General features: G+C 44.6%; 1 protein-coding gene across 3 annotated transcripts in view; it reads left to right on the forward strand.

The window, feature by feature from the left end:
- Window positions 1–16,779, forward strand: part of FNDC1 (fibronectin type III domain containing 1) — a 104,056-nt gene that overhangs the window by 16,669 nt on the left and 70,608 nt on the right. Inside the window, exons 1-3 of one of the 3 annotated variants that reach the window (XM_057740274.1) lie at window positions 10,668–10,857; window positions 13,182–13,268; window positions 13,692–13,760. The exons of 1 other annotated variant lie outside the window; for it this stretch is intronic. In XM_057740274.1, the coding sequence (XP_057596257.1) occupies window positions 10,710–10,857; window positions 13,182–13,268; window positions 13,692–13,760 (304 nt within the window). In that variant the 5' untranslated portion in view covers window positions 10,668–10,709. Of the gene's footprint in view, window positions 1–10,667; window positions 10,858–13,181; window positions 13,269–13,691; window positions 13,761–16,779 lie in introns of those variants that run through there. One more of the 3 variants, XM_057740272.1, reaches the window with a different exon arrangement.

A 16,779-nucleotide genomic window follows, 5' to 3' on the forward strand; every position in this document is an offset into this window, starting at 1 on the left:
TTTTTTGGTCCATTTTTGTGTTTTTCTGCTTTGTAGATCTTTCCCAAGGTGGTGGAGGTCGGGAGAGAAGGAAGAAAGAAGATAATGGAGGGTAATAAAAAGAGATTAAACTATATTAGCAAATACTCTGTCTTCCTCTCCTCACCCCAGTATCCCCCCAAACACACACAAACAACCTAGAATCTAGAACATTCTAGGCAAACTTGGTCCATCAAGAGCTGTTAACCCTTGAGGCGCTGCGAGTGTTTGAATGACAGTGTTGTTTACCAGCATCGGGGGACTGTGGCTGCGTTGAGGGTGCAAGTGGCCATGGGCGGGAGGTTGGGGGCCATCTCCTGTGGAGAAGGGGACAAAGGAGAAGGCGCTGCCCATGTGGCACTGGGAAGTCCCCACATGCCCGCAGGAGTGCCTGGTGGCCTTGGGTGTGACCAGCTTGCTTGCAGCCCCCAAGGGGAGAAGTTTCCCATAGCCAAGTGTGAGGATCAGTTCTGTCCGTGACCTGAGGCTGCCTGAAGCTGGCTGGAGACGGAGGATGCTTGCCTGGAGCCGGAGGAGGGTGTGGTAGCGCTGCCAGGCAAGAGAGGATGGAAACGACTCAGACAGACTCTGCTTAAAGACTAGCCAGTGGCTCGAATTTTGAGATTTGGATGGCTTCACCATTTGGCTTCTTGGAGCTGATGAAGAGAAAAATGTGATTCTCCACTGTGTTCAGTGACCATCTAGCGCCCTTATAAGCTCGTTGGCAAGTACACATGCGCATTTGGCCTTTTTGTCTGAATAAAATGATGCTTTGCTGTTATCAGAATACTGGAAAATGCCCTAGGGGCTGGGGCCCTTGCAGGGAATTCAGGTTTAGCAGAGGCGAGGTGAGCAAGAGTGCAGTTGGGCCCAGGGCCCGGCTGGCCTCTCTGGTCATTAGGAAACCCGGACTCGTGCTCTGGCCACACACAAGTGCTGCCCAGGCCATTTGAAGTCTTCTAGCTTCTCTCTCCACTCATATACACCCTCACCAGGTGACAGGGCATATGTGCCATGTTTGGGGGCATGTCACCAGTAAGTCACCGTGACCTGGAGACATTGACTGGGTTTGAGGAATGGGAAGCAGAAGTAAAGTTCGGAGAGCCCTGGCTGCCCTTGACCTCCCGAGGGACCCGGGACATCTGCTTGTCTTGGTGTTTCTCTCTGCACGAGGCCGGCATTGTGTGGATCCCCGTGGTGGGGTCAGAGGTTCTGTTTGCAAAGCTCTTTCAGCTCCTGGGAGTGTTTTTTGCATTTAAAGACTCCAAAGACCTAGAGTTTGGTTTCATTCTTTGTGCAGTTATCCCTAAAGGACCAGGCCAGCTGTCGGGAACACTTTGATTGAACCCCATGCCTAGCGTGAAATGTCAGAAGAGGAGCCAGGCCATTATTTTAATCCCCAGACTCTGTCTACCCAACCCCAGATTTCCAGGTGGAGAACTCAGTTGACCATCTGTAAATTTTACTGGTATCAGTTTTACTTTGCACAGTTGCATAACACTGTGTACTATCCCCCCTACCCCCCCGGCTTTTTTTTGAAGGGAAGGGTCATAACTATTTGGCGAATAGAATTCCAACATTCATTTGAAAAATTATTTAAAATGCAGTCATTTCAGTGTTTTGCCCGCACGTTGCCAACCACCTGGATGTTTCCGCATTTCTGGATAGTCTTGTGCTGTCTGGTATCTTATGGATAATTGTTGAATTTTTCCAGCTTTCCTCAGAATCATAGTCAGATTTGTAGACCACACTGCTTCCTCCCCCAAGCTACACTGCACTTCAGTACATCCTAACCTTTTCTGGCCTATCGACTGGATTTTTGGTCAAACATTCGTGGTTACACTGAGATCTGTGTTTTCTTCGTTTCAGAATCTGGGAAGTATTTGGCGGTTTTCAGTGGAAAGTCAAACTTGAATTTCAAACAAAGAAGCAAGAGGGAGACTTACATAAACATGAAGTTTTTTTTTTTTTTTGCATTAAAGAGCAATACTTGGTATGCTTACGAAATAATTTTAGCTTTTTTGGGCTTTAAGGGACCAGTTTATTTCCAAAGCTCTCAACATCCCTTTGGGGTTTTCTCCTTACCCAAGTTTGTCCTCTCCTGCTCCTCGGCCTCCACTGCCAGACTGGGTGGGCTGCAGGGCGCCCTCGGCTGAGAATGGCAGCCATCCCTGGCTGGTATTTGCCTTAATTTCCTTGGGTGTGTCTGTACTGGCAGCCTTTCGTGACCAAATGTACTGGCTGCTGGGGTAGCTTCAAAAACGTTATTTTTTACTTCCATTAGAAGATTTTGATTAATAGGCTCTTAATCCATTAGGTTCTGACTGCAAGTGGCGAAAACCCAACTTGAACTAATTTAAATCCCAGAATTCATTGGCTTGTGGAATACACTGGAAAGGACAGGGACTGAGCTGGTCTTAGGGATGCCTAGACTCTTCCTCTCCATCTCTGGTCTCTTCTCTGTGTGTCAGCAAGAGCTGGTCACCCACAGCTCTGTTGGTTTTAATTCCAACCGAGAGCAAAGGCAGTGCCCAGGGTTCAGCTCCGAATAGAACAATTCCTTTGAAGTCTTTGGGGCACCGGCTGGGTCACAGGACCAGAGGTCTGTTACCAGAAGAACTGGGGGAGGTTTCACTGGGTAGAGAAAAATAATATGTGTCCTTCACACAGCACATTTTGGGTTCCCTGCCTTGCAGAGATTTTCGGGTCCTAGGACTCTTTAGGAAAGTAGGCAGCTGAGAGACTTTGGATTGAATTATTTTTACTCTGGGTAATCCTGAAGAGTCGACACCAACTCCAGTAAAAAACAGCAGAGATCGCAGTTCTGATAGAAGCCTGACCCCCTCTGGGCATTCGAATTAATCTCTTCTGGCGGAGGCTCAGCAGCATAAGAAGTAAGGGAGTAAAGCAATGTGGACTTCAAATCTTCCTATCTTATTTAAGCTGGGAGGCTGAGAAGGCTTCGCTCTGGAACTTTACATTTTCCTTGGGACTTTCGTAATGGGACGGACTTATATTGAAGTGGGGACTTTTTTATGTTGCTGGTATTATATTTTCAGAGTAACTTTATCCTGTCCCTTCCTCTCATTGCTGAAATCCCGTGGGCTATTTTGGACACCATGAGCTGGGCAACATTTGGGATTGAAATAGGAAAGGCCAGGAGTGGATTTTCAGGCTAGAGGTCAGCTTGGCTTTGGAGCCTTCCTCATTTCAGAGCTTTTTGGGGACCCAAGATGGGGCAGTCCCCACCTACAACCCCAGGAGGATACCTGGTGGGACAGTGATTAGTACTCTCTCAGTGGGGTGGGGGTGGGGCGCAAGTGGTCCTGACCTTTGCTCTGAAGATGCAGCCACACTTGACCTCAGGTTGAGGTCATGCCCAGTGGAGTGAGGGAACAAGCTTCTGGGGATGCTCGGGGACTTCCATTGTCCTCTCCTCATGTTCACGTTTGGCCTCTGTCCTCATCCCGTACTTCCTCCCCTCCTTGAGGTGTGCTGATTGAAGGGGTAGGTGGTGAGAGCCCAGCCTCCATTGGTTTACTTTCTTTACTTGGTGGCATTCACAGATTAGAAGACACAGGCACACAGGTGTCCTCTCGGAGTCAGCTTTCCTGCAGGAAGGATGCATTCGGCTCCACTCCTGCTTGCCAGTGGGGGGCACTGGGTGGAGGCCTAGGCCTGCCGCTCTCACCCTGCCTCTGAGGCAGTGGTCCTGAGCAGGTCTGCTCTGCAGGCTTAGCTGTGTCCACTTGAGGGTCCAGAGTTGGAGATGGGAGGGGGCACAGGAGGCATGATGGTGGTCACACACTAGGTCCACTTTCTCCAGCGCAGCCTCATCACTAATAAAACTGAAAGTTTGATTTCTGACTTCTTTAGCTACTTTCTCAAATTGGTTTTGAGCTCAGATGGTCCTAAGGACCACTTTTGTCCCCTGTCCTTCAAATCCCGGAAGAGCTCCTTCACGCATTTAGTCAGGTGAGATAAAATCATATGTGATTTGTTGTTTATCAGCTCAGGAGAAACATCTAGGCCGTTTTTCACTGTTGTCTTTCGTTGCTATTTAACAGCAGTCTATAAATTGTGTAGTACCATATGACCTTGAGTTTTGAGATCCAAATCTATTTTTCAGATTTAATTTTTAAGTCAAATCACACTGCTCTTGTTTGAGTCATTTCCCTCAGTGAGTATGCAGTAGAAAACTCAAGAAATACTTTTATTTTCTCTTGCAATGATTGCATTAATTATTGCCTCAGAAAACACTGGGTTCTACCAATCAACATTTTATCGGTGGATTTTCCTACCTCAGCTGTGGGGTGCAGCCTCGTTGTCTGCGGTGATCCATGAGTGGTAGCTCCATCCTGTGAAGTCACAGAGATGAAAGGATTTGGGCATGTTTGTCAGCTACTGTTTTGTTTCTAGGTGGTAGGTTGGCTGTAAATCCAGCTCGGAGTATTCACGCATTCCTCTGGTATTTGTTGAACTCTTTGTGCCAACGCTTTGGTGTAGCAGATTTGGCTGAAGTCAGTCAACTTGGGAAGCTGTGATGGAGCAGGCACAGAGGAAGCACGCAGGCACGTTAGCAGTGGTCTCACAACTTCTCCCTCACGTCTGCCATCCGTCTACCTTCCCTTCTGTTTTTGCCTGTGTGGAGAAGGTAATAAAGTAATTGTAGGATTTTTTTTAAAGTTAAAACAAAACAAAACAAACAAAAACAGCCCTTTGGATCCAGAAAGATCTGGGCACTATTCTGAATCACAGCCTGAAGCAGGATTTCTCCATGGATTATGTCATTTTGGGATCTCTCTTACCATCGATTCATTGTATGAATGGATTCTGAGCTTTCCTTCTCTTAATCTGAGAAGTAGCCCTTGTCAGAGCTCTCTTTCTAGGAATGTATTTATTTCTAGCCATTGTGGATGATTATGTACCTTTAAGGATGGGTGGTGAGTCTGAACCAAGATCATTTCATTTTGAACACATTCAGTTTGGAATGCACATGGGCCTCTCAAATAGGCAGTAGGGACTCTTGGTCTGGGATGGTTAAGTCAGAGCTGGGCACGTGGAAGTCATTTGTTGTACGAGTAGTTGAAGCCTAGGTAGCACCTCACCATCCCCTCCCCAGACTCATCCTAGGATGGGTCCTTCTTACTTCCTTGGAGCCCAGGCCAGTTTTTTCACCACTTTTTGGTCTCCTGGGACAGAGAGGGAATTCTGGAGGTGGGAGATGAGTCCTTGAACAGATCTGTATCTTACACTTTTGGGGGAGGGGATAGGGCTGGTTCTTCTCCAGACTCCAGCATTCACCTTAACCTGGACCCCTTACTCATGGACCCAGTCTCCGCATTCACATAGGGCATTAGGAAGTTGTCAAGATCAGCAACTAAATGGTTTCTCCTGGAATTAAGGTACAGGTCACCAGTGGGCTGCCAGCGGACTGAGTCTGGCCGGCTGGCATGTGTGTATGTGTGTGTTTCTTCATACAGTGTTTTTTAAAACAAGTGAATTAGTATAAAATTGGGAAATTTCACACAAAAATCAGGATTTCCGGCTTCTTAGAAAAAAATCCACAGAATATTGGACAATTTGGACCCTGAATTCCTTTTTGTCAACAGGTGTCAGAAAGTAAATTGTGCGTTTGGACAGAGTGTACGTTCCTTAATACACGCTTCATCTTCCTGGTCCTTGGAGGTGTTTGGGTTGGGGACCCTTGGTTGACCTCATTCATCTAAACCGTCTTAACGTCTTTCTCTTCGGTCCATCAGCCGTTTCAGTGAGTACTGAGCGTGTGGTCAGTATCCGATGCCCAGAGAGATGCCAGAGTGGGGAGGCGGGGAAGGGGCAGGGGAGGGATTGTGCCCCGTCCACTATGATAAATGGGCCCTGCAGACCCGGCTCTGGACTCAGGCTTCCTGAGGGCTTTCGTCAGCCCTGGAGGATCCCTTGAGGCCGCTCTGTGGACTCTCCAAAGATCGACATTGCAGAGCCCTTGCAGTCTTGGAATCCATCCTTGAACCGATGAGGATTCATACTTTGACCCTTCCGTTGGCCTCCTGGCGTCTCTTGAATGAGACCTGGAGTTTGGAGCTTAGTAAGAACTCTGGGTGCTGCCTGTCCCTTATTTTTCATTCCCAAACAGACCGATAGAGGTCTCATGGGAGCCACGGCACGGAGATGTCTAGCTTGGCCATTACCAGGTGTCTGAAATATCATCAAAATACCATTTTGCCACTCAGTACCTGGTAAAATAGTGTCCACCCTGGACGAGCTTTAGTGGTATGAACTGTAGGATGACTGTGCCTGAGTCGTGGCAGACTCCGCTGGCTGCTGCTCTCGTCTCGAGCACCTTACCATCTGTCTCCAGTCAGAGACAGCCTTGAATGAGGGGGAGATGGGGAAGGACACAGACAGGGAATTTTTTTTGCTTCGTCTAAAACCCCTTAGGCTGCAGCTCGAGCTCGCTTCCTCATTTTGCCTTCAGTGGCGATGGAAAAACAGCTTGTCACAGCCCTAACCTGTCATGCATGCTCTGTGAGGGGCCCTCCTGAGGTCCCCTGTATTGGGTCATGTGATTCCTGTTGTATTGACTTTGGGTTTGTCCTTTTTCTCTTTGGAGAAGCAGTTCATGGCATACATGGCTTTAACGAGTATACCCTGTATCATCTTCATTAGATGAGAGTACTGAAAACTATTACAAGAGGGTGCTGTGCTTAATTTATCCAGCAGCGAGGCTGGTCTGCTCTAAGTTTCTAAGAGCACTTAAAAGCAAATATGTCACGTATCAACTTTACGCTACCAGCATGCCGATCCGGAAACGCAGAACCCAGAATGCAGTCTGCAGACCCTGAAACCAATTTCACACTCCTCATTTCTCTACTTCACATTTAAGGAATGAAGTCGTGAGACCTACAAAACAGTGATCGGGAATAGAACACATTGCCGTGTTTCTAACCCCGAGAATAAGTTTTCTGTCAAGTAATCCAAGTTCATGCACATTGATCTGTGCCTGCCTGGAGTGGTTCTTCCTTAGATAGAGGCTGGTTTGATGAATACTGAGAGCTAAGGCACTGGGAGGGTGAGGAGTGGGCCCGGAATGACCACAAGCTTCCTTTCATTTAGCCCTCCTGCTCTTCTTTTATGCAATCCTTTCTTTCTTTTTTTTTCTTTTTAATATTTATTTATTTATTTGTTTATTGGCTGTGTTGGATCTTTGTTGCTACACACGGGCTTTCTCTAGTTGCTGCGAATGGGGGCTACTCTTCATTGCGGTGCGCGGGCTTCTCATTGCAGCGGCTTCTCTTGTTGTGGAGCACAGGCCCTAGAGCACTGCAGGCTTCAGTAGTTGCAGCACTCAGGCTCAGTAGTTGTGGCTCGAGGACTCTAGAACACAGGCTCAGTAGCTGTGGCACATGGGCTTCGTTGCTCTGCGCATGTGGGATCTTCCTGGACCAAGGATCGCACCGGTGTCCCCTGCATTGTCAGGCAGATTCTTAACCACTGCGCCACCAGGGAAATCCTGTCCAATCCTTTCTGGACGAGGCATGGGTGACGTTGACTAGGCAGCATCAGCAATGACACCAATTATGAATATCAAAGCTGATGAGAATTCAGGGAATGAAAATGTCTCTTAAGTCACTGTAGTATTTTGTTTAATTGGCCCAATTTGTGTGTGTTGGGGATTTGGGTTGGGGGAGGGGGTTATGGTACAAAAGGCCTTTGGAGAACCTTAAATTCAGGACTGATTTTACAAGGAGATTGGACCCTAAGGCTGCCTCTAGGGGATGATTTCAGTGGACGCCTCTGTCCTCCAAATGCCTTTGTGTTCAAAAACGACCTTCGTTAGGTAACTCTCCAAGCCCTAAAATGTCACTGTTAGAAAGTTATTCCTTTGGCCTAAGATTTTGTGGTAAGAACGTGGATATTGTTCCCTTACTCCATTCCTTCCGGACAGAGGAGGGGATGAAGACAGGCAGCAAGAGGTGAGCTGACTGTAGGTGGGTGCGGAGTAGCCCCCGAGGGAAAACGGTGTGGGAAGGTGGGGTAGAGGGTGGAGGAAACGGTAAGCACAGCTGGAGGCCTCACAATTGGTTTTAGAATACTAGTGGCTTCCTAAATTAATTTTCCATGGGTGTGATCATTGGTCATTTATGAGCAGGGACAGGTTCCGTGTGACTCTGGGCTGTTCTCCTCACCTCTCTGTTCCAGGCCTTGCTTTTCTCATCTGTCCTATGGAGGGAGTAAATGACACCTCCCAGGCTGTGTGTGTTAAGAGCACCTCATGCAGTGTAAGTTTCAGGGCAGAATGTGGCAGGTGGTAGGCATTTAATAAGCCCCCTTTTCCTGTTTATTTCCCTCTGCCATTTTTATACTTTAGAGTTGTTTTACACCACATGGGCTTTTTCTCAGCATGCACGTGCTGACAGAGGCAGTTATCTGAGTTGAGACACGCTGGTGGAACTTGATCATTGGCGAGAAGAGAACAAACAGACTCATGTGTGGACGCATTTGGAAACTGATGGGAGAAGCGGAAGGCAATGGTGTGCATTAGGTTTTGGCGACCCAGGAGGATTTGCCCCTTGTTCTTCCTTACTTTCCTCATCTTATTGGAGCTCCTTGAGATTTTGGACGTCCCCCCTATGCTGGGCTGTTGCAACCACTTGACTGTCATTCTCATGTGACTTAGAAATGATTCCCTGCTGTGTCCAAGGACAGAGGTAAGGCAGAGCAGGAAAGAGTGATGAGCACATCTATAGATTGTTCCTGTTTTCGGATGTCAGGAATGAATGTAAGTCATCTTCAGGCCGAGGCCATCATGAACTGATGGAATCACTCGTGCCCAGCAAAAAATGTGACTATGTTAGGGCTTTGCCAGTCTCATATTTCAGTGTCTGTCCAGGATTGAGCTTTCCTGAAGGGAGGTTTGGAATTGAACTGTAAAGAAAAGCGTTATTCACATATTCACTCATTTGTTTTCTTCCTTAGGCGAATCACCTAACCATGAGCATCCTTTCGTGGTGTCGGAGTCCTTCCTTTGTTTCCACCGGTCTTTTGGTCAGGGTGAAATATCGGATTCCTGGGAATGATTTCTGCTATTGCAGGAAATGGGGATTGCAACTAGAGAAGGGCAAACACGTGGCAGAGAAGGAGGGGAGGTTTTTGTACTTGAAGCCTTGGGAGAAATAAAGGAAACTGAGGAAAGGGAACCCCCATCCTCCGGCAAAGTAAATCCTGAAAAGTTTCTTGTAGGCGAGGAAGGGCCTGTGAGAATTATGGCAGAACCGCCATGATTGCTAATTTTAAATATCCAGAAACTCACTAGTGTGCTGTTTTTATCATCTCCTCCACTCAAGATCTCCCCCATGGCATTAGGCTTCTTGTCTGTGATTTCTCCCTCCTCGGGTTTACAGGACCCTCACCTCTGACCCAGAGGAAGGAATGCTGTCTGGGGTTTGGCCTGTGCTTATCCTCTGACGTCGTGTTTTTGTCTCCAAAGTGGACATTCTTTCTCTAGTGCCTCGAAAATTATCATATTCATACTCTATTTTTTCATTCCTTGAATTTCTTTAGTGGGATCCCAGGAGTTCTCTCCTTTTCTTATCATTTTTACTCCCGAGGCAGTGGGGCAATTTTGGGAAGAATAAGTGATGTATGTTAGAATCTGACATACTTATTTTGTTCAGAATCTTCTTTAGTGTTAAAAACCACATACTAACCAATCTATATGTTATCACAAAACACTCCCTTTTCCCTTTCTTATATGAGAGTCTAAATTCATTTTTCTTAATGTTACTAAGTTTGAATGTTTCTGGGTTTTTAAGATTACTCCCCACCTTCCTGAGAATGCCTTGCATCATTGAGTAATCAGTTTCAGATCCAGATTTGCCCCCAAATTGACTGTTTCGTGAATATTTAGCATCTATTTTTATTATGTTGCATTGCAATATCAGTTACATTATGAGCTGGGAGATTTTGTTTGACAAAATGTTATGTTTCATTTTGGTTATTTTTGAAAATCAAGAATACTCTTTTGGAACTTCTTAACTATAGATAAAAGTGTTTTGCTTCTTAATAATTTGTCTTTCTTCTTCTGGGACAAAATATGGAAACATTTACATTAGCTACATGCAGGTAAAACCAGAGGTTTATCTCTCTTTTAAGGTGTTGATCTTGGTTTGTGGAAATGAATGCTTCTGTTATCTCACTTTGGGTACAGTGAATGTTCTTCAATCCTGAGAGTTTTAAGTTATTCTTCTTAGAGTTGTTTTAAAGATTGTCCAGCTGTACCATGCAAAATCCTAAGAATTTATTTAATATATGGATGCTTCCGGAGTATACGTCAAATTACTATTTTGTTAATCTTGCACTAGCAAGGCAACATAATCAGGCCGGAGTTTATTTTGATTTGTTTCACTTTTGGTTTAAATTTGCCACCCACAGTTCCCCGAAATACGTACAACCTTGTGGGCTTGGTATGTTTGTTTTGCTCTCACACTGTAATGATGTCCAAACATGGCGGCATTAAAGTGTTTAGGATCAGACCGATTGAGAGTCATTTGCTCTTTTGCTAACCATGTCAGAGAACGTTGGAAAAAATTCGTTTTCCCAATCTGCCCTTCCCGTAAGTTGATAGTTGCGCTGTTTGCATAGCTGACCACCCACTGAAGCCAAGGCATGTGAAACTGCTGTCCACTAAAATGGGCCTGAAAGTCACGTGGGACCCACCCAAAGATGCTACCAGTAGACCTGTGGAGCATTACAACATTGCCTATGGGAAGTCACTGAAAAGTCTTAAATACATCAAGGTGAATGCGGAGACACACTCCTTCCTTATTGAGGATGTGGGTAAGTGACACTCTGGTCTTGTTCCTGGTCAGAACTAACTGTACACCTACATTCTCCTTCCATTCTCAGGCTATTTGTGAGACGAAAATGGTTCCCAGTGGTTCTTTGGGGATGGGTAGCCAAGGTCAAGAGGCTATTAAGCAACAGCCTTCATTTTGCCCGTGGGCTTTCCCATCTTGCATTTGAATCCAGTATTCCTGGATCTCTCTCCAAATTGATGTAGGAAACAATTTTTAGTTTCTGGATGTGCTTCTGGAAAATACGTTGATCCTTTTTTAGCTCATAGAAACTTGACTATCAGACAAGTTTGTAGCCTGATCCTGAGATTTCTAATTTATAAACCATTTTATAATTAGGGATTACTCAAGTAATATGTCCCTGTAGGGGTGTGTGATGTGCCCTGCTTTGCCACATCTGATTCAGAGACATAACATTTTTCCCCATTATATTTGATTCTGGAAGTTTGGGGTGTTTAGCAGTTTGCCTACATATATTCTCTTACAAGTGCAGGTATAGGTGGTTTTGAACTTAGGCTTTGAGCTGCCTCCAGCGGATCCTCTGTCTTCTGCTTTTTCGGTCCCACTGGCCTGAAACCCCATTTATTCTCCAGTCATCTCATGGCCCAGCCTTAAGATAGATTATAAGGAAGTAGCAGAAGTCAGTGCCTGTGACAGCCAGGTCCCCCCACCCCCACCCCCCCAGCCACGTCAGCATTCTGCTGCCTTCCTTCAGTGGATCAAAACCAACTCGTGGCTCCTTAGTTTCCTAATCACCGTCCAGTACACTTATTTCTCCTCCACCTCCTGTGCTGTGATATTAGGCTTTCTGGGTAACAGAGCAGAGAATGTCCAGAAGGGAGACAAAGGGGGATAGATTCCCGTCTTCATGGTTCCAGCGAAACTTACGTTTCTCTGAATCTCCTCCATGTCACTAGGGCCCCACAGAGTCCAACTGTGACGTTAAACGGAGATTCTATGTGACCAAAGGTGCGAGCAGGGTTGCATGTGCTTGCTCAACCTCTAGGTTGTTAGGATTGCTGCAGGGAAGAAAAACATGCAGACAGAGAGCTCTAGAACTCACTGAAAACAAAGTGTCTCCCAAGCATCTTTGTGATGAGTTAACTGAACAGAATCAGAGATACGTGGGTGAAATTTTTTTGAAATACAAATAAGCTCAAAATGAAGAGGGAAGGTGCCTGGCGAAGCCTGGTTTTGCTTTTTGTCTGAACCTAGAGCATTTGCCAGTTAGTCTGGCAGGTCATGCCATACCCTCAAGGCCCCCAGGCCCTGCCGTGGTCCCACGGAAGGCAGACCAGGCTTGAGCATAGCAGGGGTCCCAGATGCGTCGCTGCTCCTGGGCCTCTGGCTTGAGAACTGAAATTTTGTGAAAGGAACGCTCCTCACTTTGAGAAGTGCAATTATCATTACTGCCTTTGACAGAACTCTTACCCCTCTGACCCTTCATGCTCTCAAATGCCCACAGACTCTCATCTCTTCAAGGAATTGGCACCTTCGCTTACCTTTCATAAGATAATAATTCATTTTGAGGAAAATCAGCACTACTAGAGTTTTGATTTTCGAAGCTGCCAGTTCAGGGTACCCTCACTTTGTGACACAGCATCTGGGTTTCCTTTCACATCCCAGCCACTTCAGGATCTCAGCCAAAGAGACCTCTGCTACGTGTCATTGACCCGTAGATGCAAAAAGTGAAGCCCAATTATTTCAAGCTTAGCATATCCAAGATCCCAGGAAATGTTTTTCTAGATTTTTGTTGAAATAGTCAATGACAACATGCACACTTAGTAAGGGAAATATTTTATTGTGAAAAGAAGAAACTTCCATGATGCTCTATTTGTTGCAATGAAGATTTCCCATGAACTCAATTTTATGAGCTACACTGAAATTTTCTTACTATTTTTTGGAGGTTGCCATTTGGAGTTTCCATTGGGAAATGTTCTTCGTAGTTGCTAACACTGTAGGTTAAAACAGTTATCTGGTGGACAGTGCGTGCCTGTTTCCTACATTAATTTCACATTAAAAATCTCAAAAGCTTTTTTTTTGTTGACTGCTCACAAATCCAGGTTTATTACGCATGTCATGTACTTTGTACTAAATAAATTTTGTGTTCTTTTGGTCAGGTGTGCTTCAGTTGCCTGAGATAAATGTTAGTGGTTTTGATTAAAGAAAAGAGAGAAAGCTATAGTTAGACTGGTCACTTAATTCAGATTTTTATATTTGGTTATAACTGGTATGAGGAAGATGGTGGCTTAAACTGTCATTCTTGGAGATTTGAAACGGTGGCTTGATGTAAACCGTATATTTCAGAGCCGGGGGTAGTGTACTTTGTGCTGGTTACTGCAGAAAACAACAATGGAGTGAGCCGTCCAGTTTACAGAGCTGAAAGCCTGCCTGGTAAGTCTTATCTAGAATTGGAGGCTGTACTTTTGTGACTTAGATTGGGAGAGTCTTTGCTTTCAGGTCAATACAAATTTAGAATCATTAAAGAGTTCCCAAACAGGAAATTTTTAGACTTGTATAGCAAGCTGAAAGATTAAAAACTAGGATAGATTTATCCCTTCTTTTAAAATAATTTTGATGTAGGTTCCTGGCATTTTGTCTTAAATTTTGGAGTACTCACTAGAGTAAACCATGGATAAACGACCAAAAATGTGCGCTGTCCGTACAGTTTAGGGGCCTAGTCACTTGTATGGCCCGAGCAGATCCTTTGGAAGATTGTTGAGAAGACCATTGAAATGTACGTTTAGGGATGCACTGAAATGTGGAAAATCCAATAGTCCTCCTTTCTAACTATCAAGTTGCATTTTCCTAATTTAGGAGGTGAATGGATCAAGATTGATGGTTTTCCCATTAAGGGTCCAGGATCATTTAATGAAACCGGCACAGGTACTACTTGCTCCTTCGGTTCATGTCTTCACTGAAGCACCATCTCGAAAGAGGGCTGTGCTTCTGTCACACACATGTGCTCACAAACCTTCATTTGGTTCCCATCGCTAAACTAACACACATGCCACACAGTTTTGGTCAATCTGCTCTGCACTGGATGGACCAGACTGCAGCCAGTGTTGCTCATTCCTCACCGCTCTTTCCTGTTCTGGTGTCCGCGTCTACATCTGGGGTTGCTGTTGCTCTGTTAACAGGCAAATATGGTGGTTGAGATGGCAGATGAGGATATTTACAGCTCTTCCACATGTGGATGCAGAAATGAATGGGTCCATCAAACAGTAGCTTTTATTGGCTAATATGCGACATCAGGGCTTTCTCTAGTTTCTTATCCATGGGATATTTTGTGATATATTAGATAACCTGCCTTCCATCTCTGCTCCATATTTGTATATATGTGTGTTTTATCATTTGAATGTTGATGTTGTCTGGCCATATTGTTTTACTTGTTGAGAGAAGTGTTGACAACATTTATTGTGTGTTTCCTGAATATAATTATTGGTTAAAGAATAATGCAGAATGAAAGCAGTTATTTCAGAGTGTGGATGGGTAATATCCCAAGGCAATGTGGCAAGGAGGGGTGTTTTAAATACATCAATGTGGTATTATTGTTGAGAGGAAGGTGAGTATGTTGAAACCAATGACCATAATCTGCTTCTCAGGTCAGATTTGATGGGTGTAGGCAGTTTTCAAAGTTCACTTTATACACGAAGGGAGTGGAAGAACAAAACAACCAGAAAAGGAAACTGGGTTTCTAGGAAAGGTGATATGTTCTTGTTCAAATATGTTGACGTGAGGGGATGTAGCGGAGATGTCTTACAGGTGATTGGAGATGAGGACATGGAGGTTGGAAGAGAGAAGCAAGAGGTAGGCATGGATTTAGGAGTCATGCTGTAGAGGGAGAGTCAGAGTAGGGAGAGTGATGAGTGAGTGAGAATTAGGAGAGACGAGAGCAGAAGCCAAGGATCAAACCTTGGAAGATGTTGATAGTAAAAGAGCCAAGAAGGTAGTACACCTAGAAAATGTGCAAAATAGGAAAGGACGTTTATTTCAGAGGCTGTCTACCCCTAAAGACACACATGTAAACATTCACAGGCACACATATACCTTTTACTGTCAGATGTACTGTGCCTTGTATCTGAATCTTCTACTTTGTATTTTAAATAACTGTTTTATTTTTATCACCTTCCTGATAGAGTTTTCCGAGTGGCAGTTTTAGAACAAGTAATTTTCTTACTTTTTCTTAAGTAGTTAATTTCTTATGCCTTCTTTAATAGAAACAGGGAGGGGGGTGTGTGTGTGGGGGGGTGCTTTCTGAGTAACACATGTTACAGAAACCCTGCAAATTGGAAATCACAGACAATCATGCCCCAGCTCACTCTTGGTTTTATGGACTGTGAGATCCTTTAACCTCTCTCTACAGGACCCTCTGTAGGCCCTAGTTGCCAAAGAAATGGTCTGCTATAATACAGAACTCTGTATTTGCCATATATTATGTTAGAAAAGATACTGGAAGAAATCGCTTGTCAAAACCTTTTGCAGCATATGATATAAAGCAGAACTTTAAAAAAAATGCATATCCAGAATGCATAGACTTGGTTACAGTGCTCCAAAAGAAAAAATTACATTTCATTGTTAATGAAACTAATAAAAATAATTTATGAGAACTTATCAATGTGATCAAACACGCATCTGTACCTTTTTTAATATGGCCTGGAAAATATGCTATGCTACTGTTCCGAGGAAGTGGTTACTATATGATAACCCTGTTAAACAAAAGTAGTACTCTTCTGAATTCCAGGTATCTTCATGCAAAGGAAGGGATTCGTCCGAGAAACGCAGACATTAGCAGCTGCACCTGGTGTGAGGCCCCAAGGGTTGGCTCTAGTGCTTTGATCAGTAATACCTCACATTCTTCCAGTGTTTATTTGAAACCAAGGGAAAATCTGTTCTTTTATTGTGCTGGAAACAGTGGTTTCAGTTCAGATTTCAGAAGGCCTCCTTTGCTGGTGAAATCTGTCTTGACCTCATTGTCTTTACTTAAAAATAGGACTTTAATTATTTAATTCATTCATTCAGGGCCTGTGGCTTTCCAGGCAGAGTTCTGGGTGCAAAAGACACAATACTGAATAAGATAGACAAGGGCTTGCCTTATGGAAGACTCTGTTCTAGTGGGAAAGAAAGACAGTAAACATGTAAGCAAAAAGTAATGCGTACAATCTTTATGAGTTTGCTAGGGATGCCATAACAGCATATCCCAGACTGGTTTAAACAGTAGAAGTCCAAGATTAAGGTGTCAGCAGGTTTGATTTCTCCTGAGGTCTTTCTCTTTGGCTTATCTTCCCTCTGTGGCCATGAATCCTTGGTATCTTTGTGTGTCCAAATTTCAGCTCCTTCTAAGGACACCAGTCAGATGGGATCAGGGCCACCTTAGTAACCTCATTTTAGCTTGATCACTGCTTGATAGCCCAGTCTGCAAACACAGTCACATTCTGAGGTAACTAGGGTTTAGGTCTTAAACATAAAAATTTGGAGAGGGAGGACACAAAATTTAGCCTGTAACATAATCATAAATTCTTTGAAGAACAAACAGCACGGTGATATAGAACAAGCAGGGCGGGGGAGCCTGGGAGGTGCCAATGACATGGTGGCCCCAGGCTGAGCCCCTGTGGGGACTGTCCCAGAAGCCACACGAGAGGGAGGAAGAATGTGCAGGGAGTCCTGGAGGTGGGCTGGACCTGAGTGATTCTCAGAAGGTCACTCATGCAGATGTGGGCACTCTTAGCACTCAGAAAATGATAGGACTAAGCAAAAATGCAACTCTTGGGCAGAAATTTTGACTTCCTCTTTGGGAAGCTCATCTCATATCTTTTTGTTAGAAAGTGTTCTTGGTATTTAAATGTAAAATCTCTCCTGTTGAGATGTAAACCCATATCCCTTTGTTTTGTCCCCAGGGAAAAAT

Source organism: Hippopotamus amphibius, chromosome 6 (assembly GCF_030028045.1).
Source record: "Hippopotamus amphibius kiboko isolate mHipAmp2 chromosome 6, mHipAmp2.hap2, whole genome shotgun sequence".
Lineage (NCBI taxonomy): Eukaryota > Metazoa > Chordata > Mammalia > Artiodactyla > Hippopotamidae > Hippopotamus > Hippopotamus amphibius.